This window comes from Stenella coeruleoalba (genome assembly GCF_951394435.1).
Source record: "Stenella coeruleoalba genome assembly, chromosome: 18".
Taxonomy (NCBI): domain Eukaryota; kingdom Metazoa; phylum Chordata; class Mammalia; order Artiodactyla; family Delphinidae; genus Stenella; species Stenella coeruleoalba.
In genome coordinates this window covers 15827420-15853825 of record NC_137164.1, presented here as the reverse complement: position 1 = coordinate 15853825, position 26406 = coordinate 15827420, and the positions used below count along the sequence as shown (strand labels likewise).

Sequence of the window (26406 nt, the reverse complement as noted above, 5' to 3'; positions counted from 1 at the left end):
TACAGTCAAATCTATATTTAGACAGTTTTACCTTAAAATATTACTACTTTAAAATAAAGATGTATACATGTGAACCAGGCATTCAGTTTAATTTATGAACAAGTGATAAAAATAAACCGAAAGAAGGTTGGAAGAGAGAATTATAAAAATAAATACTGAAATTAGAGATAGGGAAGACAAAAAGACAGCAAATAAAACCAAAAGCTGGGTTTTAGGAAGTACTGATAAAATAGATAAATTCCTAGCATGTGTCATTAAGGAAAACTATAAAAATAAAAAGCAGATGCTATTAAGCATAAGAAAACAGATACAACCACATTATATTTGTAACCACCTAATTCTGCTATAACACAACATATGTTTTTTAAAATCACTGCACTGTGCAGAATCACACAGTTAAAACCATAGGACATATGGGGAAAATAAGGACGCAATACTCAAAAACTTTGTCCAAACAACAAAAACCAACCAACTTTGCTGGTGATACGTAAAAAATAAAGATAGGACACTCGTTAAAATACTAGCACAGTTTTTACACGTGTATTAAATGGTTGGGGAATCCATAAACATTACGATATATACAGAACTTTACCTGGAAAAAACCCTGAAATTTGCTTGTGGAAGTGGACCTCAGAAAGGTTGCAGCTCCTGGGACTCCCCTGGCGGTCCAGTGGTTAAGACTCCGCGCTTCCATTGCAGGGGGCGTGGGTTCCATCCCTGGTTGGGAAACTAAGATCCCGCATGCTGTGTGGTGTGGCCAGGGATCGAACCCGGGCCCCCTGCATTGGGAGCATGGAGTCTTAGCCACTGGACCACCAGGGAAGTCCTGAAAATGTATGATTTTATAACAAAAATAAATTAATAAATTTGACTCAAGGAGAGGTAGAAAGCTTCCATAGACCAATAACTGAAATTAGAAAAATTGTTTAAAAGTTGCTATTTTAAAAAGGACCAGGCATTCATGATTTTATAGCTGAATTCTCTCTAATTCTTCAATCAGAATTGTTCATTATATTTCAGAAGATTTTTTTTTTAAGGTAAGATGCTTAATTCATTTTCCAAAGGTAGCATTTATTTATTTAACGTAACTCGCAAAGAGTGCTTACTGTGTGCCAGGCACTGTTTTAAATGCTTCATAAGGATTAACTAATCCTCACTGCAGTCTTATGAAGCTATTACAGAGAAGAAAACCAAATCACGGAAATCTTGAGTAACTTGTCCAAGGTCATGTAACTAGTACATGTTTTAGCTGGGATTTAAATTTATTTATTTTTATTTTTGGCTGTGTTGGGTCTTTTTTGCGGTGCACAGGCTTTATCTGGTTGCGGCGAGCGGGGGCTACTCTTCGTTGCGGTGCGCGGGCTTCTCATTGCAGTGGCTTCTCTTGTTGTGGAGCACGGGCTCTAGGCGCGCGGGCTTCAGTAGTTGTGGCACGTGGGCTCAGTAGTTGTGGCACGTGGGCTCAGTAGTTATGGCTCACGGGCTCTAGAGCGCAGGCTCAGTAGCTGTGGCGCGTGGGCTTAGTTGCTTCACAGCATGTGGGATCTTCCCGGACAGGGCTGAAACCCGTGTCCCCTACATTGGCAGGCGGATTCTTAACCACTGAGCCACCAGGGAAGCCCTTAGCTGGGATTTAAACCAGACAGTTTGGCTCCAGTGCCCGAGCTCTGAACTCTTACCTACTACTATGCTTTGTTATCTTTAAACCAAAACTCAAAGAAGATATCCTCAGTGGCTTTCTGAGTTGTATGAAGTACAGCTCTGGCAAGGCCTAAACTCTGACTTCCCCTAGTGGCTGCTAACAAGGATAGGCAGAAGGAGGGGGGAAATAAGTTCTGTGGAATTGTGATCAAATTTCAAAACAAGGGAGGAGAGAGCTGGCAGATAAATTCCCTCTTCATCCCCCTCTCCAATGGATTCTTCCAAATTCTGGTGTTTATCCTGTCCAGAGACCTATTATATGCTGGAGAACTAGCTGGGTTCTTCATGAAACACGGCTGAGCTTAGTGATACACCATTCATCTTTTTTTGCTTCACTTTGCTTCCCCCTCACTCAGACCACTGATATCACATCTCCAAACAAAGAAATAGCACTTAAGTTTCACCTCTAACTCTACTTTTTAGGAAACCAAGCTGCAGTAGAATTTGAAGACAAAATTCATAAAACAAGAAATGAATATGGCAAATAAACATATAAAAAGTGCTCTGACTCATAAGCAGTTAGGGTAATATGTACTAAACCATAGTGAGTTATAACTGTTTTGTACATTAATTTGACAAAAAATTGAAAAGATGAGTAATATCTAATGCTGATGAGATATGGGGAAATATGCTGTCGTATGAGGGCCGGATGGTGGGGAAATGAAATACTGCATACATCTAGAAAGTGGTCTGGCAGAGTTTATTAAAATATTAAGTGTACACAATCTTTGAGGCCAGCAATCTTTTCAACATGTACATTAGTTCATATGTTTATGCATTCAAAGACATTTCTTGCCGTATTTTTGCAATAGTAAAAAATAGGAGACAAGCAGAATAAAGTCAATTTAATGGGGGATACTTGAATAAAATATGGCATATCCATATTTTGGAGTGTGTTTTGTCCTGGAAAGATAGTTCTGATATATTATAAATGAAAAGAGCAAGTTGTAGAATAATATCTATAGTGTGATCCTATTTTGTACAGCAAAACAAACCAAAAAAACTATATATGTTTGCATAAGGGTTTTCTTTAGAAAAAAAAAAAAGATGTGGAAGGATACCACAGACCTTTAACAAACACTGATTCCTTCAAAGGATTGAGACAGAGGGTGGAGATAATTACTAACCTCTTCCTTATATATACTGTATTGTTTGATCTATTACTGTGAGCATTAAAAACAGGTGTGATGAGAACCCAGCAGCTTTCCCTAAAATCAGGTTCCAGGCAAGGCTAATGATTCCTTTTCAACATTGATTCCTTCTCATTATTCCTTTTCAACATTGTACTAGAAGTTCTAGCTAATGCATAAGACAAAAAAAATGGAAATAAAAGGTATACTGATTGGGAAGAAAGAAATAAGACTATCTTGTTTGCAGAGATCATGATCATTTATGTAGAAAATCTAAAAGAATTGATTAAAAAAAAAAACTCGTGGAACTTATAAGCAGTTATATTGAGGTTTCAGGATTCAAGGTTAATATACAAAAATCAGTCATTTCTTGTATATCGGCAATGAACAAGTAGAAATTGAAATTAAAATTAGCACCCCAAAAGATGAATTAGTTTATTGTAAATCTAACAAAATATGTACAAGATCTATATGAGGAAAACTATGAAACTCTGGTGAACGAAATCGAAGAACTAAACAAATAGATATTCCATGTTCATAGATAGGAACACTCAATACTGTCAGGATTTCAATTCTTCCCAATTTGATCTATAGATTCATTGCAATCCCACCATACAACCCACCAATCCTTGGTATTTACCCAAAGGAGTTGAAAAATTATGTTCACACAAAAACGCTCACACAGATGTTTATAGCAGCTTTATCTACAATTGTCAAAACTTGGAAGCAACCAAGATGTCCTTTAGTAGATGAATGGATTAGTAAACTGTGGTACATCCTGTCAATGGAATATTATTCAGTGCTAAAAAGAAATGAGCAATCAAGCCATGCAAAGGCATGGAGGAAACTTAAATGCATATTAGTAAATAAACGAAGACTATCTGAAAAGGCTGCCTAGTGTATGATTCCAACTCTGTGGCAATCTGCAAAAGGCAAAACTTTGGAGATGGTGAATAGATCAGTAGTGCCAGGGCATAAGCGGGAGAGAAAGATGAATAGGCAGAGCACAGAGGATCTTTAGGGCAGTGAAAATACTCTGTATTATACTCTAATTGTGGATATATGTCATTTTACATTTGTCAAAATCCACAGAATTTATAACACCAAGAGTGAAGCCTAGTGTAAACTGTGGGTTTCGGGTGATAATGATGTGTCAGTGTAGGTCATCAATTATAACAAATGTACCACTCTGCCGTGGGATGTTGATAAAGAGGGAGACTGCATGTGTGAGGACAGAGGCTTTATGAAAAATCTCTGTACTTTCCTCTCAATCTTGCTGTGAATCTAAAAATGCTCTTAAAAAATAAAAATTAGGATGATAGATATGTAGACAGCTGAATATAAAGAAGGGAGGGTAGAGAGATGGATAAAATAATTTAAAATGTGTATATCTTTGATTGGTCAATCCCAACAAGATAATCTAAGCTTCAGCCAAACTTTTACATTATATTGTTTGTAAGTTTAGTAGATAAAATCTTTTATAAAGTCAATTTGGTAATATCTATCAAATTTAAATGGTCATATCCTCGGGTCCAGCAATTCTACTTCTAGAACTTTATTTTATTGAAATATTGCTAGAAATATAAAGAGATATAGTACATTTTATGTGATTATTTTTATATACAACTCATTTTTAATTAAGATGATTGACATATAACATTATATTAGTTTCAAGTATACAACATAATGATTCAATATTTGTATATATGGCAAAATGATCACCTGTTTAACATTCATCACCACACACATTTACACATTTTTTTTCTTGTGATGAGAACTTTTAAGATCTACTCTCTTAGCAACTTTCAAATATACAATGCAGTATTTTTAATTATAGTCGCCATATTGTACATATCTCAGGATTTATTTTGTAACTGGAAGTCTGTACCTTTTGATCACCTTCACCCCTTTTGATCATCCCACCCTGCCCTGCCCCTGGCAACCACCAGTCTGTCCTCTGTATCCATGAGTTCACTTTTCTTTGGGGTGTTTTGTTTTGTTTTGTTAACGATTCCACATGTAAGCAAGATCATATGGTATTTATCTTTCTCTGTCTGCCGTATTTTACTTAGCATAATGCCCTCAAGGTCCATCCATGTTGTCACCAATGGCAAGAAGTTTTTTTTATGGCTGAATAATATTCCATTGTAGTTATATATCACATTTTCTCTATCCATTTATCCATCCATGGACACTTAGGTTGCTTCCATGTCTTGGCTATTTGTAAATAATGCTGCAATGAACATGGGAGTATATATATGTTTTCAGGTCAGTATTTTTGTTTTCTTTGGTTAAATACCCTGAGGAATAGCTGGATCATATGGTAGTTCTATTTTTAACTTTTTGAGGACCCTCCATACTGTTTTCCATCGTGGCTGCACCCGTTTACACTCCTACCAACAATACAGAAGGGTTCCCTTTTCTCCACATGCTTGCCAACACTTGTTGTCTTTTATCTTTTTGATAATGGCCATTCTAACAGGTGTGAGGTGATATCTCATTATGGTTTTGAATTACATTTCCCACATGATTAGTGATGTTGAGCACTTTTTCATCTACCTGTTGGCCATCTGTATGTCTTCTTTGGAAAAATTTCTGTTCAGATCCTCTGCCCAGTTTTAAATCATATTATTTGTGGGTTTTTATTGATTTGTTTGAGTTCTTTATATATTTTGGATATAACCTATTATCAGATATATGATTTGCAAATATCTTCTCTCATTCAGTAGGTCACTTCTTTGTTTTGTTGATGGTTTCCTTTGCTGTGCAGATTTTCAGTTTGATGTAGTTCCACTTGTTTCATTTTGTTCGTGTTGCCTTTGCTTTTGGTATCATATCCAAAAAATCATCACCAAGACCAATGTCAAGGAACTTACCACCTATGTTTTCTTCCAGGCGTCTTATGGTCAGGTCTCATGTTCAAGTCTTCAATCCATTTTAAGTTAATTTTTGTATATGGTATAAGATAGTAGTCCAGTTTCATTGTTTTGCATGTGACTGTACAGTTTTCCCAACAGTTTATTGAAGAGACTCTCCTTTCCCCATTGTATATTCTTGGTTTCTTTGTCATAAATTGATTGACCATGTGATATTTTTTTTCTAACATCTTTATTGCAGTATAATTGCTTTACATTGTTGTGTTAGTTTCTGCTGTATAACAAAGTGAATCAGCTATATGCATACGTATATTCCCATATCCCCTCCCTCTTGCATCTCCCTCCCACCCTCCTTATCCCATCCCTCTAGGTGGTCGCAAAGCACCAAGCTGATCTCCCTGTGCTATGCGGCTGCTTCCCACTAGCTATCAATTTTACATTTGGTAGGGTATATATGTCACTGCTACTCTCTCACTTCCTCCCAGTTTACCCTTCCCCCTCCCCATGTCCTCAAGTCCATTCTCTACATCTGTGTCTTTATTCTTGTCCCCTAGGTTCATCAGAACCTTTTTTTTTTTTTTAGATTCCATATATATGTGTTAGCATACAGTATTTGTTTTTCTCTTTCTGACTTACTTCACTCTGTATGACAGACTCTAGGTCCATCCACCTCACCACAAATAATTCAATTCCATTTCTTTTTATGGCTGAATAATATTCCATTGTATATATGTACCACATCTTCTTTATCCATTCATCCGTCAGTGGACACTTAGGTTGCTTCCATGTCCTGACTATTGTAAATAGTGCTGCAATGAGGATTGTGGTACATGACTCTTTCTGAATTATGGCTTTCTCAAGGTATATGCCCAGTAGTGGGATTGCTGGGTCATATGGCAGTTCTATTTTTAGTTTTTAAAGGAACCTCCATACTGTTCTCCATAGTGGCTGTATCAATTTACATTCCCACCGACAGTGCAAGAGGGTTCCCTTTTCTCCACACCCTCTCCAGCATTTATTGTTTGTAGATTTTTTGATGATGGCCATTCTTACCAGTGTAAGGTGATACCTCATTGTACTTTTGATTTGCATTTCTCTAATGATTAGTGATGTTGAGCATCTTTTCATGTGTTCGTTGGCAATCTGTGTATCTTCTTTGGAGAAGTGTCTATTTAGGTCTTCTGCCCATTTTTGGATTGGGTTGTTTGTTTGATATTGAGCTGCATGAGCTGCTTGTATATTTTGGAGATTAATCCTTTGTCAGTTGCTTCATTTGCAAATATTTTCTCCCATTCTGAGGGTTGTCTTCTCATCTTTTTTATGGTTTCCTTTGCTGTGCAAAAGCTTTTAAGTTCCATTAGGTCCCATTTGTTTATTTTTATTTCCATTTCTCTAGGAGGTGGGTCAAAAAGGATCTTGCTGTGATTTATGTAATAGAGTGTTCTGCCTATGTTTTCCTCTAAGAGTTTTATAGTGTCTGGCCTTACATTTAGCTCTTTAATCCATTTTGAGTTTATTTTTGTGTATGATGTTACATGTTACATTCTTTTACAAGTAGCTCTCCAGTTTTCCCAGCACCACTTATTGAAGAAGCTGTCTTTTCTCCATTGTATACTCTTGCCTCCTTTATCAAAGATAAGGTGACCATATGTGTGTGGGTTTATCTCTGAGCTTTCTATTCTGTTCTGTTGATCTATATTTCTGTTTTTGTGCCAGTACCATACTGTCTTGATTACTGTAGCTTTGTAGTATAGTCTGAAGTCAGGGAGCCTGATTCCTCCAGCTCCATTTTTCTTTCTCAAGATTGCTTTGACTATTTGGGGTCTTTTGTGTTTCCATACAAATTGTACAAGTTTTTGTTCTAGTTGTGTGAAAAATGCCATTGGCAGTTTGATAGGGATTGCATTGAATCTGTAGATTGCTTTGGGTCTTACAGTCATTTTCACAATGTTGATTCTTCCAATCCAAGAACATGGTATATCTCTCCATCTGTTTGTATCATCTTTAATTTCTTTCATCAGTGTTGTATAGTTTTCTGCATACAGGTTTTTGTCTCCTTAGGTGGGTTTATACCTAGGTATTTTATTCTTTTTGTTGCAGTGGTAAATGGGAGTGTTTCTTTAATTTCTCTTTCAGACTTTTCATCATTAGTGTGTAGGAATGCAAGAGATTTCTGTGCATTAATTTTGTATCCTGCTACTCTACCAAATCCATTGATTAGCTCTAGTAGCTTTCTGGTGGCATCTTTAGGATTCTGTATGAATAGTATCATGTCATCTGCAAACAGTGACAACTTTACTTCTTCTTTTCCAATTTGGATTCCTTTTATTTCTTTTTCTTTTCTGATTGCTGTGGCTAAAACTTCCAAAACTGTGTTGAATAATAGCGGTGAGAGTAGGCAACTTTGTCTTGTTCCTGATCTTAGAGGAAATGGTTTCAGTTTTTCACCATTGAGAACGATGTTGGCTGTGGGTTCATGTGATATATTTTTAATAAGGAAAACTGGAAGCAGTGTAAACATTTGTTGATAGAAGGACATTAAAAACATCCTATGCCGGGCTTTCCTGGTGGCGCAGTGGTTGAGAGTCCGCCTGCTGATGCAGGGGACGCGGGTTCGTGCCCCGGTCCCGGAACATCCCACATGCCACGGAGCGCCTAGGCCCGTGAGCCATGGCCACTGAGCCTGTGCGTCCGGAGCCTGTGCTCTGCAACGGGAGAGGCCACCACAGTGAGAGGCCCACGTACCAGAAAAAAACAAAAAACAAAAAACATCCTATGCAGTCATTAAAAAGATTGAAGTTGATGAGCATGTACTCATATGGAATGATGTGCATGATCTGTTACCAGAAAAAAGTATTGTTAAATGATATTAATATTTTGTTTTATTATTCCAATTATACTTTCCATAATAATTATCTCTGAGAAATGGTATCATAAGAGACTGTTTAGTATTTATCAGTCTTACAATTCCTAGAATAGCATATTGTTTTTTGGTCAAAAAAGTAATAATGAAAAAGAATGCTGGCAATTTCCCATGCTTTCTCCATGATTATGTATCTATTTTCATAGGAAAAACAAATGAACAAAAAATTAAGTTTACCTATGCAGTGAACTGGTAATTGTATTGTGTATGTGTATGTTAATCCTAAGCACAGATCTACAAGTTGTTTATTTTATACCCTGCCTGTTTCCAAAAGGAATGAATGTACCTTTTCCCCAAGCTAAAGAACCAGTTCAGTATATTCAAAATAGCGTATGCACTAGATGAACTCAGTAAACACTTGCTCAAATAACAATCGTCTTTAAGAAATTTGTTTTGTGTTTTTGTTAGGAAATTTGGGGCACTCTAAAGTATGGGGCCCAGAGTTGAGCTACTCTTGCTGGGGATTAAGGGTGGTAGTGAACCGTTGCTCAGACACGTGCGTGGCTTCTTACCCACACTGTAAGCTCCTTATGGGAAAACAACTTGACTTCTTTAAAAATTAGTCTTCTCTCTTCAGTTGTGAGTCTAGCTCTTCAGAAACGAGAAATGAATATAGTGCTGCTCCTTGTAGGAATAATGATACGAAGTTTTAAAAGTGACAAGTTGAATAATGTTATTACTGAGACAATCATGGTGAAGAAAATCCATTTGTAGATAAGCTTCTTAAGGAGGGCTGGGATGGAAAAGCAGACACCCAGAGGAGCTTTGTTACCGTGTTCATTCTCTCGCGTCACCTTGTGCTTTATTTAACTTTGTGGCATCTGTCACAAAAACAGTATAATTATTTACTTCTGAAAAATCACACAAACTATATGAACTCAGTAAATACCCAGATTGCAAGTCACGAGTCTGTGTGTCTGTCCTCTCACCACCTTTCTTGAAGTCATCAAGGAGAAATTCTGGAAGCCTCCAAATGTTTTGAAAAGACTCGTTGTTCTGTTTTTAAGTTCAGATAAAGCCATCAATTTATTACACTTCACAGCTCTCCTTATATTGGACAGCCTACTGTTTAAGACTATGTGGGCATTTTGCATTTGAAAGAAGGTAAGGGACTCAAAACCTGGCCTGGGGCTTATAAACACTTGGTTGGCTTCTACATATAGGTCATTGTATGTGCTTAGGTGAAGCATGCAAACATACTCACACACAAAATCACCTCCTGTGTGTCCTCACAAAGAGGGCACACAATGTGTTATATAGAAACTGATATTTTTGAGTACATTTGATATCCAAACTAACCTCGTCAGATTGGGAGATACCTTTTACATGTCCATTTTTTCACTATTTGTTGACTACCTACTGTACCAAAGCACTGTGCCAGGCGCCGTAGGGATAGAGGGATGAGTAAGATGCAGCCTTGAGAAGCTTATTGTACCGGGAAATAAGCTACTGTTATTAGAAACAGAATCTTTAAAATAACTCATTTATTTCCCTAGTAGAGGGTTGCCATCCGTTTGCTCACTGGCCAGAGCCTTGCAAAATTTCAGTTGTGGCACCACAGAGAGAAAAGTAATTTGAATTGGATTTACCTTCAAAATTGACCAGGATCAAGACTTTGAACTTGATCCAGTTTTCTTCTCATGTATACTTGAAAAAAAAAAAAATCAACTTCAGAGTTATAAGGTAAAAACTATGATAATTGCATTGGATTGTAATTATGATTGTTACTTTTAAAGAGGTACAGAAAATGCTGAGTTGATTGGCAAAATATCACGTTAGGTATAATTCTGTGATGATGTTTGCTTCATACAATCCGGTTTTACCAAAACATATTTATCCACTTAAAGAATTTCTTTTGGCTTAATATTTTGCTTCTCTTTTGCAGGAGTTTCTTCTATCAGAAGATTATAACAAGATGACTCCTGTGAAAAACTATCAAGGTAGGAACGAGAGCAGTGTTTTCATTGTCTTAGACTGTGAAATGTTTCTCAGTGGCTTCCACTGCCACAAGAGAGGACTTAACTTTACAGCAGTCAGCGGGAACAAAACAGCAACCCTTTGTGGCGAATATTATCCCCATTTTTGAATTAAGAAGCAGAGGCCCAGAGAGATTGGGCATGTGGTCTTGTAGCTGGTAAAGTGTGAAGCCAGACCGGGTCTGTGTGACTCCAGAGCGTACAGCCTTTGTCCTTTGTCTGCCCGCTCCGCCCCGCTGCCTCGAAACCCTGCGGCAGACTCGGAGAGCGGGGCCCAGGGTTGGCTTTCCATGGGGCTCGTTTCATTTTGGGGTAAATATTTTAAAAGGCTGAAAGTGTTCATATTGTCTAAGGGAAGGAATTCAGGTTGTATTGTGTCTTCAACATTGGCAGTGTACTGTAAGCCCTTTATATAGTATAGATCAGGAGCAATTTTCACTGATGATTTTTTTCATCCAGGCCAATGTCAGGGGTCAGAACATTAGAGGTAGATGTCATTTCTTCCAAATCTCGTGACCTCATTCATGATCATCCAGCCTCTCCTCTGATACCCTCCAAAGACATAGCAGCCCCTCCTGATTTTGGAAAATTCTAAGCATTGAGCTCTTTATTTCTAGATTTTGAGCCAAAATTCATTTCCCTATGGATTTATTCTTTAATTTTTTTTCACATATCACTTATCCAGTATTGATTGAGTACCTATTGTCTTTCAATAACTGAGAATCATAATAGTGAACAAGACATGCATAGTATCTATGCATCCCCCGTGAAAATAGATGCAAACACATCTACACAAAATTTCAGCAGATCAAATTCAGCAATATATAAAAAGGTAAGTACGTCACAACCAAGTGAGTTTTATTCCCAAAAGAAATGAAAGCAGGGACAGATATTTTTATACCCTTATGTACAGCAGCATTATTCACAATAGCCAAAAAGTGGAAACAACCTAATAAATGTTCATGTATGAATGAATGGATAAACAAAATGTAGTGTATCAATACAGTGAATTTTTATTTGGCCATAAAAAGGGAATGAAATACTGATACCTGCTACAATGTGGATGAATCTTGAAAACATGCTAAGTGAAAGAAACTAGACACAAAAAACCGTACATTGTATGATTACAGTTATATGAAATGTCAAGAACAGGAGAATCCGTAGAGACAGAAAGTAAATTAGTGGTTACCCAGGGATGGGGAAGGGGGAGTAGAGGGTATGGGTTTCTTTTTGAGGTGATGGAACTGTTCTGGAAGTAGTACATTTTCTATGATGATTGCACAACATGGTGAATATACTAAAGATCAGTGAATTATACACTCTTAACATGGTTTAAATGGTGAATTTTATATTATGTGAACTTTATCTCAATTAACATTTTTTAAAAGGTCAGTGATACCAAAACCAGACAAAGACATTACAAGAAAGGAAAACTACAACCCAATATCTCTCATGAGCTTAGATGTAAAAATCTTCAAAAAAATACTAGCAAATCCAACAATGTATGAAAAGAATTATACACGATGACCAAGTGGGGTTTATTCCAGATATGCAAAGCTGGTTCAACTTTTGAAAATCAGTGTAACCCATCACATCAAAAGACTAAAGAAGAAAAATCATCATATTAATTGATGCAGAAGAAACATTTGATAAAATCTGACACCCATTCATGATAAAAACTCTCAGCAAATTACAAATAGAGGGGAACTTCCTCAACTTGAGAGAGAAACGTCTATAAAAAACTATAGCTGGTCTTCCCTGGTGGCGCAGTGGTTGAGAGTCCGCCTGCCGATGCAGGGGACGCGGGTTCGTGCCCCGGTCCAGGAGGATCCCACATGCCATGGAGTGGCTGGGCCCGTGAGCCATGGCCGCAGGGCCTGTGCTCCGCAACGGGAGAGGCGACAGCAGTGAGAGGCCCACGTACCACAAAACAAAAAAAACAAAAACAAACAAACAAAAAACTATAGCTAACATCATACAGTTGACCCTTGAATAATGCAGTGGTAAAGGGTACCAACCCTCCCCACAGTGGATAATCCATGTATAATTTATATCGGGCCTCTGTATCCGCAGTTCCTCCGTATCGCGGTTCCTCTGTGTCACGGTTCCTCCACATCCGCGGATTCAACCAACCTTGGATCATGTAGTACTGTAGTATTTACTGTTGAAAAACATCTGCGTATAAGTGGACCCACGCGGTTCAAATGTGCATTGTTCAAGAGTCAACTGTACTTAATTGTGAGAAACTGGATGCTTCCTCCGTAAGATCAAGGTCCTGGCTCCTATTTAAGAAGTACAGCCAGGCTTCAAGCCCAGGTTCCTGAAGCTTAACAATACGTATGTATCTTCAAAGGGTTTCTTTTCGAATAAGAGAATTCTGTCACCTTAGAAAGATTATGTGCTTTGAGTTTTAGGGTTTGTTTTTTGTTTGTTTTTGTTTGTCTTTTCAGTAGTCATAGGCAGCCTGACAGAGAAAGAGAACCAACTTTGGCAGAGAGACTAGGGTTTTAATTCTAGCCTCATCACTCATTGATTGTGTAGCTTTGAGCAAGTCACATAACATTTTTGAGCCTCCGTCTCCTCCTCTGGCAGCTCAGAGGGCGGTAAACCCCCTTATCTTCTGGGCTACTGTCAACCCCTTGGACTTACAAAGTAACAGAAAGATCAAAGGCCCCTTCATGAGAAAAGGGAGCGAAGCGCTGGGGACCACTTTCTGCCTGCAATAGACGTGGGTACAGTTGAAAGTGAACCATTAGAGAGTTCGCTTTTATTCCACCATTGGTGGAACTTAAATTGGGCCTTTGATGACACAGACATGACAAGATCTTCAGAAGCTTCTCCAGGAAGCCCCATCTTTTAGTTTAAGACAACATTTTGATCTTGATGGTGGCCGATTCTCTGAAAGGCAGATACTGGGTAGAGATGTTAACAGTATTATTGTTTCTATACCCCTTCTCAATCCCTTTAGATTCTCCAAGCGCCAAATATCGGATTTTAAAACATCAGGCATCTGGTGAAATGTCTGTCCCGGAGGTATTCACTATGGTTCGGACTGTATTGTTTGTTAGCCAGTCTAGAAGCACCATCTTGGCAAGGCTGGGGTGTGTCTGTAAAAGGAGGAAAACACCCAGCTTTGCAGAGTCATTACAATGACTAAGTGAGACAATATCTTTAAGTACCTGGCACTTGTTAGACACTCAGAAATTGGCAGTGATGCTGTTATTGCTGATAGAGCTGCATTGATCCATCCACGTCCAGTCCTATTTTCATGATCCAAATGGGAAGCTGATGGCTTCTCTGTCACCTCATCACACACAGGATGAGTCTCCTCTCACCCACCAGGCTGCCAGTTCCTGGGCACAGAGCCCAGTGGGTCCAAGTTCTGGGATATCAATCTTTGTTTATTCCAGTCAGCTCTGTTCAGTGGCCGTGGACCCCCTATACCTCTCCCCCTGGAATTGTGTAAGAGGAAGAAAGCGAATATTTTACTGATTTTATTTGGTAATTGAGAAGCCATGAGATTGGCCAAACTACTCAACTCGATCGTGCCTCGGTTTGCCCACGTGTAAAATAGGGAGCTGGAGTAGATGACATGAATAGTTCTTCTAACTCTGAAATTGTGTGATGCAGTACTTCCGTGATGGTGTTGTCCTTGTATATGAGCAGCCCTGGGAAGTTTGCTCTCATTATGTATGCTTTGACGTAAAGGATATCTCATTCTTTTCTATATGGCACTTGGGAATAATTCTGCCCTCCTCTCCAAGCTCCAAGCGTTTAATTTCTCACAGAAAATTCATCTAGAACTTTGTTGTGGGTTTAAAAGCAAACCTTCATCAAAAGGAGAACAGTAATGCTCTTTGCTTTTTTTCAAGCTTAAATAAACAGACACCAGTGAGTTTATCAGCAGAACGTTGTTCCTAATGTGTTTTGTAGTCACACTGATCTGCCTTTCTCTAGTCCAGCAGTTCTAACATGTCTGAGAGAGGTGGTCCAGGCCCTTTGGGTGTTAGGAAAATTTTCTTTCTTTTTATAAAAATTAATTAATTAATTATTTTTTGGCCACGCCACGTGGCATGTGGGATCTTAATTCCCCAACCAGGGATCAAACCCACATCCCCTGCATTGGAAGCATGGAATCTTAACCACCGGACCGCCAGGGAAGTGGTTGGGGAAAATTTTCTTATGGAAACGTGGATGTGGTCTTCTCCAGGGGCATGCCTGTCCCCCTGATGAGAACCACTGTTCTAGCCCTTGTTTGTAACGATTATCTACTGTTCAGCTTACTCTGGGGTGGGGAGGAGGGAATGATGCATCTCTGTGGACCATGCTTTACCAGCCTCTTGTAGGATGCTTTATGGGTTGTTTTCTTGTCTCTTGGCTTTTAGCGCATCAGAGCAGAGTGACGATGATCCTGTTTGTCCTGGAGCTGGAGTGGGTGCTGAGCACGGGACAGGACAAGCAATTTGCCTGGCACTGCTCTGAGAGTGGGCAACGCCTGGGAGGTTATCGCACCAGTGCTGTGGCCTCAGGCCTGCAGTATCCTTTGCTGGACAAAATCCCTTGGTGGGAACTTAGCTGTTGACTTCTTTCTTTCATGAACATTTTGGGTATGTGCAACTTGAAAGTTTCTTGTTTTATTTGCTAGTTGCCCTACTGATTAAGATGCTTATAAACTGGGCTTCCCTGGTGGCGCAGTGGTTGGGAGTTCGCCTGCCGATGCAGGGGACACGGGTTCGTGCCCCGGTGCGGGAGGATCCCACATGCCGCGGAACGGCTGGGCCCGTGAGCCATGGCCGCTGAGCCTGAGCATCCGGAGCCTGTGCTCCGCAACGGGAGAGGCCACGGCAGTGAGAGGCCCGCGTACCGCAAGAAAAAAAAAAAGTGCTTATAAACTTTCCTAACACATAAATCATCAAGGGTCCTCATGTAGGTGGAGTAAAGTAATTTCACCTGAAATAAGTTACTGCCGAGCAGGTTGTGGGTCTGCTGTGATACAAAGTCTGACATCTAGACAGTACACAGCCCAGAATTGTGAGCCTCAGCTGTCAGAAAGAATTATGGAACATGGAGATAAAACCGTCACTGAAATACAGTCTTTTATTTTTGAACAGAAATAATTTACACATAGGTATTAAGGTTGGAAACATTCCCATTTTGGTGCCTGGCAGAAGAACCACAGGATTCCTGTTCATTTTAAGAATATTTATTGAGAGGCCACCATGCCGGGACCAGAGTAGGCTGACTGGTATCTACACAGTACTGCTACGCAGTCTTTGTTCCAGGTACCAGACTTTTCCAGGATATGTAGAACGATATTAACTCTTATCTCTCAAGTCTCCAGGGTCCATGTGCTCGGTGTGAACACCTGCCAATGCTGGGTAACCCTCACATCCAGCCCCCTGGGCTCCAGTGAACACAGGCCTGACAAGTGAGAAGCCTGTACTGGTGATGCTACCGCTCTGAGGAGTAAAGGACCCTGAGTTTCTTCTTTAAAAAGCGTAGAATCTCTCCACCTTCTGACAGATGAGGAAATAGTTATAAACAGATCACTTGTCTGCAAAAGCAAGATGAAACAGTAAGACTTGCTTTCAGATTTTCATCTAGTATTTATATGCCTGTTCAGTGATTTGCAACCACCTGACAAAGTATTGCACCTTGCTGTTTCCTTGCAGACATGTGGCAGGAGTTCTGTGTGTGTGTGTGTGTGTGTGTGTGTGTGTGTTTAGGCTAATGTCACTCTTATTTTCCAACTGGAAGGGCAAGATGAAGAAACTGAGAATGGCCATATGGAAGGCTGTAAAAGTGGCATGTTACCAAGAAGACCAGAAGCAAGGGCGACAAGGAATGGAAATCAAGATCACTTATCGGGCTTCCTTGGTGGCACAGTGGTTGAGAGTCCGCCTGCCGATGCAGGGGACACGGGTTCGTGCCCCAGTCTGGGAAGATCCTGCATGCCGCAGAGCGGCTGGGTCTGTGAGCCATGGCCGCTGAGCCTGCGCGTCCGGAGCCTGTGCTCTGCAACGCGAGAGGCCACAACAGTGAGAGGCCCGCGTACCGCAAAAAAAACAAAAACAAAAAAAAAAAAGATCAACTTATCTTTGAGAGGGTGCTTAAAGAAAGAAACTCCAAAGTTTACTTTCTAAAAGCCAGTTCAGACAAGCATAATGCTTGAATTGAAATACATGAACTCTCCTGCCAATGGATTAATGATTTCTTGTAGTGTTAGTATTGGATCTCCCTTAGAGATCATCCATCCAGTTTCTCATGTACAGGTGAGCCAGCTGAAGCCCAGAGAGGGTCACATGCCTTATCTGCAGCCACCCAGCTGGTATGTAGGAAAATCACCACCAGAACCCAGGTCTTCTGCCTTGGACTGCTGGTTTTTCCCATTATACTGCATTATCCCTCTGAGAACAGAACTAATGGCATCCATATAATTTGTTCTTAACATGCTGGCTTCTATATCACTAGCTACGCCTAGTGAGGTATCTTCTGTATCACCTAACCAAACCAAGGAGTATAGAAAAAAATACAGATCTTGCCCTTAAGAAGTTTACTGTTTAAACGATCTGAAAATGAAAACAAAAAACAAAAAACCCCACAAGTACACAGAATTAAACTTGTCCTGACTCTTATAGTCTTTGACTCCTCTCTTCCGGCATCTCCAAAAGTCATCTTCATTTTTCGACTCTTCTTTGCCATGTGGTTTACCAAGCAGAAAAAAAACATGTGATTGGCTATCAGAAACTTGTGTGCGCAGTGAAAGCCTCAGGCTTCCTTCCCCAGTGCAAATGACCCTCCAGTCCAACCTTGCTATTAAGGTGGAAGGCAGCTGCAATACTGCAGACAGAGAGTACTGGTGATGCCTGGTGAGCCTTCCAGAAGACTCCCTCACCTCTACCAGCTCTGCCTCCTTAGCTCCAATTCTGGAACCACAGTGCCAGCCTTTGCACCTGGGAGCATCTGTCTGCCTGGTATTTTCCCAGTGCCGCATGCTGATGCATAACAGCACTGCTTTTGCAGCCGAGACCCACGCAACTTTCCCAAGGCTGCAGGGTTTTTTCTGGGAGCTGCCTGATGCATAGATTGTTAACGGGCAACCCATACAGTGTTGGGGTTCGCGTTAAAATTCAGTTTTTAAACATGCTTTTTTCATGGGAACCCTCCTCCATCACCTCACCCCTCCTCTTCGTTCTGCCACCTTCTGTACTTACCGGTTTTTGGTTTTTTGGTCTTTTTGGTTTTTCAGTTTTTTAGTGATAAGGAAAGGAAGAAGATCTGTTAAAATAACATAAAATGTTCAGAATAATATTATGACCCCTATTTCTCTTCATAGTGGGCACTGGTGGTGTACATAAGAGTTTTCTACAGACGGATTGATTCTCTCCCATCTACACCTCAAATAGTCAAGCCAACAAGTGATAGAATAAGTCAGATTGACATCACCCTTTTTCCTCTTCTTTCAGGCCTCTTAGCAGAGAAGTAAATAAGCAATGAAAGTAACCAAAATTCAAGTAGAGAAATAAAGGATGACAGAGACTGACTAGTTCACAAGTTGAATTATCAATTTCGGAATCACCTCAAAATCTTTGTTGCTTTAAGTGAACTAATATTCACTTAACTATTTAAGTGAATATTAAGTGAACTCTCATGTTACCAACAACAACAATAAGAAGAAAGTGAAGGTGAGGAAAAAGAAGAAAATATCTTACCTTTGCAGTCCCTGAGAGTTTACATAGTACTTCTACATAATGTTACTTCGTTCACTATCAAAACATAAAGACCTAATTCTCAATTTTCACTTGTAGAAAAGCCTCAGAGAGGCTCAAAAAGATTAAGAATAAGAAACCTTCTCAAGGTCACATGACTGTTAACTGGCAGAACCAGGATTAGAACTAGGGTATTAAAATCTTTGAGCTAGCCCTCTGCACAACTAGATATAGCAGAACGGAGGTATTTCCCAAGGGTCCCATGGCAGGCTGATGTAGGAAATAGAACTGTTTTCCTTCCCCACTTCAATTGCTGGTCTTTATTTTTGTGAATACTTTACCTAGCCACACCTTTCAGTCTGTCATTTGACCAAGTTTTGGTCACATTTTTCATGCTTCCACAAAACTAATTCAGGTACTCTTCATTTTAAGAATTTATTCCTGTTGGAGATATTTCCAAGATGTCACCCTATATAGTCAAATGCCTTTCCACCAAGCGTTCTCTTCTATCTATTCCTATTTGTGGAAAGAGTACTGAAAAGCTATTAAGATTATCCTGATTTCCATATTTCCTCATATCATACTAAATGCCAATCACTCTGGCTTTGAGCATTATTATAAACTCTTAGGGTTTTGTTTTTTAATAATATATTCAGTATATTTCAGTAAATTGCACCCCCCCCCCTTTTTTTGATGCTCATATTGTCCCATCTTTGGCCAGTAAGAGCCACATCATGTTGGCTCCTATGTCTTTTTGATACAGCCCCACTAGCCTTTGATAGCGTCTTTGCTTTTTGACACGACATGTCTGAAGCTCATCTGGTACCTTCCTGTCCCAGTCCTGGAATTGGCCATTTCTCTTAGTGAGGAATAGTATTCAGAGATAGCTAGCAAATATATGTATGTGTATTTAAAAAAAGAAAATAAATGATTAGTTCACATAATATTTCTAATTCAAATTTAACATTATAGCATACTTCTTTTTTTTTTTTTTTTTTGCGGTACGCGGGCCTCTCACTGCTGTGGCCTCTCCCGTTGCGGAGCACAGGCTCCGGACGCGCAGCCTCAGCGGCCATGGCTCACGGGCCTAGCCGCTCCGTGGCATGTGGGATCTTCCCGGACCGGGGCACGAACCCGTGTCCCCTGCATCGGCAGGCGGACTCTCAACCGCTGCGCCACCAGGGAAGCCCCTTTACGTCATTTCTGTACTTGATTCTTCTGGGCTAAAAACCTTTGTTCCTAAACATCAGCATAATTCTTTATTTGCTTTATCCCGTGGTATATTTAAGTTGTTTTAAATAGTAATAGCAATATTATAATAGAAAGACTACTGAATAAGATTTTAGATTTTTTTTTTGCAGCTTTCTTTGTCCTGAGAATATATTCTACCAAGAATGTATAGTCAAAACGCTGTGTTTTAAAGTCACTTGAAATAATTCTTTTAACTCTGTGGTTATATCAGCAAGTTGACAGTAGGTTTATTCACTTTACTTTGTTGTCGATTTAGGGGATTTTAAAAAAATGTATAAGTATTTTTCACATGTACATAATTACAAGATTCCATAATGGAAACAATGTAATGAGAGAGAAGTCTCACTACCACCCCTTTCCCGTCAGCTTGTTTCTCACTTTTCCACTGGCAGCCATTTTTGATCAATCTTGATTTATCAAAGTGCTTCCTTTTGTAAACATAAGCGCGCGCGCACACACACACACACACACACACACACACACACACACACTCTTATATTTATGTTTCCCTCTTTCTTACACGAAGGTAGTGTAGCATATAAACTTCCATAAACCTTGGCTTTCCCCCACACACACTTAATAATATATGCTGGAGGGACTTCCCTGGTGGTCCAGGGGTTAGGACTCCGCGCTTCCAGTGCAGGGGTGCAGGTTCGATCCCTGGTCGGGGATCTAAGATCACACATGCTGTGGGGTGCAGCCAAAATTTTTTTTAAATAATAATAAATATAAAGTTAACAGAAGGCTATTAAGGCTGTAACATCTAAGTCTCTATTTAAAAAAAAAAAAATATATATATATATATATATAAAATAATATATCCTGGAAATTACTCCATGTCAAATTTCCCAGCTGTGTAGTATTCTTTTGAATGGATGTATCATAGTTAAGAAGTCCTCTTTTGATGGACTTTCAAACTTTAGCTCTTACTGTAATACGGAGTGAATAGCTTCAGGCATGTGTCAATTCATATTTTGGCCATTGTGCCTCTGGGGTAGATCTCTACAAGTAGGATCTCTAGGCATTACCAACCAGGGAAGCTCACTAGAGACTCAGGGCCTTGGGTAGTTACTGGAGACTGACTGGTCACACAGGCACCCTCTTCCTGCATGTACCAAAATTCCAGACTCCCATAAGGAGGCCTTCCCTGGTGTCCAGTGTTTAAGACTCCGTGCTTCCACTGCAGGGGGCACGGTTTCGATCCCTGATCAGGGAACTAAGATCCCACATGCCGCGTGGAGTGACCAAAAGAAAAAAAAAAAAAAACAGACTCGCAGAAGGAAAGCAGGTGTTTAGCATAAACCATATTGTTTGTACAGTTAAGGCACAGTCAGCCACTTTTGTTTGTTAATGGTGGGAACCCTCCTGAAATCCTAGTTCCCAGGTGCCATGCCAATCTTGTAACAGCAGCCTTTCAAAGGAGAGCCTGTTAGGTTAATTTTTTTTTTTTTTTTTTTTTTTTGCAAAGCACCATTGTCATTTCTTGAACCATCCATTCATGTATCTTGCCTGTTTTTTATTAGGTTTGTAATCTTCTTCTGGATTGCTCTTTTTGTATTAGGTATTCGGGCCTTTTGTGACATCAGTTGCAAATATTTTTTCCAATTTGTCTTGTGCTTTGCTTATTGCATTTGTTTGTTGTTTGTGTATTTGAGTCGTAGCTTTTTCCACTCCAGGGTTATAAAGGAACTCTCCCATCTAGAACTTCTATTTTTCATTTTTTACATTGGAGTTCTTCCTGGTATAAAGTGAAGTACAAATCCTGTTTTGTTTTTCCAAATGACTGGTTCAGTTTGTGCCAACTTTTCTTTTCGCCCTTCTTTTCCTTATTCATTTGAAAAGCCACCTTTATCAGATATGTACTAAATTTCTGCATGCTTTGGGGCCTATTTCTAGACTTTCTTTTCTGTTCCATTGGTCTGTTTGTCTAAGCACCACACTTTCAATTAAAGAGACTTTATAACATGTTTTAATATCTGGTAGGGCTAACCTCCCCCGTCACACTACCATATTACTCTTATTTTCAGAATATTCCTGGCTCTTCTTGCTTATTTATTTTTCTATGTGAACTTTAGAATGAACATACCTAACTGTAGGAAAAAAACCCACGTGTTGATACTTTTATAGGGATTATATTAAATTCATAAATTCATGTTGTGAAAATTGACATGTTTATCATGTTGAGTCTTACTGTCCAGTAAGTAATGTCTTTCATTTTGTTATGTCCACTTTTTGTGTCTTTCAGCATTATAATCAAGTTCTCCTCCCGTGAGATTTGCGCATTTCTTTGACATTTATGTTTTTTCTGGTGTGTGTGTGGAGAGAGGGGGGCAAACCATCCACTCACTTTTGAGAAACGATCCTTAATGCTTACATGATAGATTTGATGTTGAAACCCGGCACGTGTTTATTGGTGACCACTCAGGCCAAGTAACCATCCTCAAACTGGAGCAAGAAAACTGCACCCTGGTCACAACATTCAGAGGACATACAGGTGGGATTGAAAGCAGACCCTCCATGTGCTGCTCTCACAGTGACCTATCGCCCGCTGCATGTTCTGATGTTCACAAGATGTGGTGTGCAAGTGACGAGGTACAATCTGGGCTTGTGCAAAGATACACGTGATGCGTGTGACTGATTTCAGAATGGTTCAGTAAGATACAATGTCAGAAATTTTCTCCATCAGTCAAACAAAAGAGCAAACAGTCTATTTCAAAAATGGTGGTGATGTGGTTCTTTGTCATGCTACGCTGGAGAAAGCCCTTGTTTGCCTATGTTAATGAGACATTGTTTGAGGCTGTGTGGCAACTGCACAAACAGTTGGACAGAAGGACAGCTGCCTCGGTCTGTCCTTGCCATCCTTGGAGCGAGAAAATGGTATGCAAGACAGACTCCTACTTCCAAGACAAATGAAATGAAAAATAGATTTGTCGTAGGTAGCTAGCCTACATAAAAAGGTACAAGTTCCTCTTTAATTTTCCTTCCTCTGGGGCTCTTTTCAAGGCCCCCTTTATGTTACTGGTCTGCTCAAGGTCATTTAAGCAAGGTGACAGACTGTATCCACACTTAACCTTTGAAAGACTTGAGTAAATGATGATGACTAATTTTTTACTAGTATTTTTAACATGTGATGTTGACCCTGGAGAATGAATAACTGCCTGTTTTCCTGGTTCTTAACGGGCTTTTGTGTCTTCTGCAGTTTACCAGCCCATGATTCAGTATAGAACAAGGTTAATATTTGAGTTTAGACGTCATATAAGAACAAAAGTAGGTGAATGAGGATGTAAAATGGGATAGTATCTAGCTCATAAGGGAGTTCCTAAAGGGAAAAAGAGCAATGCAATAAAGAGAAAATTGAATCCAGGGGAAAGATTCATAAAAGATCATCTTAATTATCTACACCTGAGGCAGGAAGAGCACATAGAAACCTCCCCTGTGGATAGAACCCAGGTCTTTCCTGATTGGATTTCTCTTTTTAGCCACCTACACTCTGACCAAGCCTGGCCTGGTGGGGACCTGAAACTATCTCAGGTCAGGACTATTTCACTGCTGAGTTCAGTCTCCTAACCCTTGGCTTCCCTAAGCCCTTAACTCCACCTGCACTTGTTCTTGCCCTTGTTGAGGAGTCCTTCCCTTGATCCCTCACTGCCCAGCATCTCTGCCCCATCTTCCCTTCCTCTCCATCGCTTCAGCCACACGTTTCCCTGCATTCTTAATTCAGGCCCCCTTGTTCCTCCTTGTTGGTAAATTTCACCTGTGGTTCAGAGTATCTACATCTCTCCTGCACACTCAGCCGCGGAGGCTGCACTCGGGTTTGGGGTCACAGCACGAGCCTCAGCTCATCGTCCCCAGTGCAGAGTCGTCATTCCAGTCCAGGCTCAGGAGTTGCCTCACAGTCCCTCATGTAACCCGGCTCTAAGTCCTTCGTACACAGTATGCTCCTTCTCTCAGTCCCTCAGCAGCTTTTTCAGACCTTCCCCGCTCCCTAGGCCTCCTTCAAAGAAAAACAGAGGTTATCAAATACAAGCTTTTTAAAAATGTTTATTTCTTGGCCACCCCATCTTCCCTCCCCAACAAGCAAGCTTTTCCTTCGCTTTCTCCTCATCGCTCGCCCTCCCGCCTCATGCTGTCCTTGGCCCCAGACTCATCCTCCTGGGGGTCTCCACATGGAAAGTTAATTTTTTGATCTCCCTTTGGACCAACTCTTCTCAAGTTTCTAACATGCTGAGTTCCTTGCCTCTGTTAAAAACAAACAAAACCCCTCTGATCCCATCTTATTTTCTTCACAGCAGTGCCGCTTTTTTCCTTTGTTTTTCAATTGCAGTAAAATGTACACAACCTAAAATTGATGCTTTTGTCCATTTTTGTGTTCAATTCAGTGGCATTAAGTACATTCACATTGTTGTGCACTGATCACCACCATCCATCTCCAGAACATTCTTCATCTTGCAGAACAGAAACTCTGTGCCCGTGTAACCCCCTCCCCCCAGCCCCTGGCAACCACCATTCTGCTTTCTGTCTCTGTGCACTGCATATGAGGGGAATTGTGCAGTATTTGCTGTTCTGTGACCGGGTTAGTTCACCTAGAGTAATACCTTCACGTTGTCGCAGTTAGCAACGCGTCTTAAAAAAGTTATCATTTTCCCAGCCGTTTCGCATTCTTCCCTCCCGTTGGCTTTCCCGCCACCTGCAATTTGGCTCGTCTCTATCACTCCTCTCACACTGCTCTCCCCGAGGTGGCCTGTGGCCTGCTGGTAGCTAAATCCAGTGGACATGTTTTTTTTGTTGTTGTTGTTGTTGTTTTGCGGTACGCGGGCCTCTCACTGTTGTGGCCTCTTCCGTTGCAGAGCACAGGCTCCGGACGCGCAGGCTCAGCGGCCATGGCTCACGGGCCGCGGCACGAACCCGTGTCCCCTGCATCGGCAGGCGGACTCTCAAGCACTGCGCCACCAGGGAAGCCCGGACATGTTTTAAACTCTGTCCTGTTTAACCTCGTGGTAGCGTTTTACATTGTGGCCATTCCTTCCTGCTGTGACTGCCCTCGATTGGCTTCTCTAACACATTTCCTCCCACACTGAAGTCTCTGACTGCTCTTTCTCCTCTCCTTTGGGGTCGTCTTGGTGGGTTCTGCCTGGGACCCTTGTCTCTTCACCTCCTGGGCTCTCCCTGGTTGACCTCGGCCACTACTGCCAGTCACAGAAAGAAAAGGCATAGTGCTTCCCCGTGAGCCACAACTACTGAGCCTGCGCGTGTGGAGCCTGTGCTCCGCAACAAGAGAGGCCCGCGCACTGCAATGAAGAGGGGCCCCCGCTTGCCACACTAGAGAAAGCCCTCGCACAGAAACGAAGACCCAACACAGCCATAAATAAATAAATAAATTTAAAATCATGGGCTTCTAAGAAGACCTCTGCTTAAAAAAAAAAAAAAGGCATAGTCATTGTTCTCGAATTCCTCACAGCCCAGTGAGAGACAGAAGCTAAACAGTAATTATAGTGCCTGAGGGCCGGGGTGTGTGGAGGAGCGTCTGGGGCACGGGAGCAGCACCAAGCATGTCCAAGAACACGGAACGGCGCGTTGCGGGGATGGGCGTGGGAGTTGGTCAGGGAAGGTCTTCCCCCGGGGGGTGGGGGGGAAGATATGACTTCGACCTAAGATTGTGGCAGAGGAGTAAGTGTTGAGTTCATGAAAGAGAAGTAGGGAGAGCAGGGCAGGCAGAACAAACCAGCGTAATCCAAGGCCTGGGGATTTGCAAAAAGTGTGGCTCTCTTGGGAGCGCCTAGTTACTCTTTTTGGCTGGAACACTGAGTGTGGGGGTGGTGGGTGTCAGCCAGAAAGGAAGTGAGAGTCGGTTCAGATCACTGAGAGCATTATCCTGACATCAGGGGAAAACGGTGAAAGAGTTTTAAGCAAAGAAGTTAACATGATCGGATTTAAAAGATTGCTCTGGTAGTTGAGAGTGTGATGGGAGAGCTAGTAGGAAACTGTCCCTCGCAGCGTGGCTATGGTGATGGGAGAGTGGGGAGTGGATAGACGTGCGGTAACATTTTAGAGGCCGTGACAGGCTGGAGAGTTCCCAGATTTGGTTGAGGCAGAGGTGGCTTTCAGCGTGACCTTCTGGCTCCTTAGAAGTCAGACGTTGCCCAGAGCACAGATAGGAATTCCCCGAGTTCTGTACTGCTGCCTCTGGGTCAGGAAAGGGGTAAGTAGCTGCTTCTTACTGCTGTGAGGTGAAAAGGTGGCCCAAGGATTTCATGTCTTCCGGATTCGTTCCAATATAAAATACTACCCGATGTTGTATCTTATCTTTCTGAAAGAATGTAAACTATTTTCACATGATTTCATCATGAAATATCTTTGAGGAAGACAGGACGTAGCCCAGGAAGGTTGTTATCTAACACGAAGGCAAATAAATGTAGCAGGTCACCTATCTAATTTGTTATTATTCCTAGACAGTAGTATCTACCCATCTCCAGTCTGGCTACAGCACAGGTCATTCATTTAAAGCTAGAACAAGGGCATCTGAGAGATTCCACGATGATGCAAACATTGTTGAGCTCTTCCTATGCAGTAAGTCCATCTGGGCCCTGGGAGGTCCCAAACTCAGCCAGACACAATTCTGGAGAAAGGGGCTGTGAACGGAGAGTTAGTTTTAACCTCCTGACTCCCTTACCCCCCCAAACAAAGACCTTAAGATGAACCTAGATCCATTAAAGAGTGATCTTGGGGATCTAATTACTCCAGATCCAGACTCAACAGCAGACAAGTCTTCAGCCATTCACCCATCACTCTCTGTTACAGTACAGAAGGTCATATAAAAATGTGAGTTAGTGGTGGAATCTT

General features: G+C 40.9%; 1 protein-coding gene across 2 annotated transcripts in view; it reads left to right on the top strand.

Moving 5' to 3' along the window:
- Positions 1 to 26406, top strand: part of WDFY2 (WD repeat and FYVE domain containing 2) — a 177543-nt gene that overhangs the window by 112768 nt on the left and 38369 nt on the right. For both annotated transcript variants that reach the window (XM_079903085.1, XM_079903084.1), the window contains exons 4-6: positions 10516 to 10570; positions 14992 to 15142; positions 21948 to 22060. In XM_079903085.1, the coding sequence (XP_079759211.1) occupies positions 10516 to 10570; positions 14992 to 15142; positions 21948 to 22060 (319 nt within the window). The remainder of the gene's footprint in view (positions 1 to 10515; positions 10571 to 14991; positions 15143 to 21947; positions 22061 to 26406) is intronic.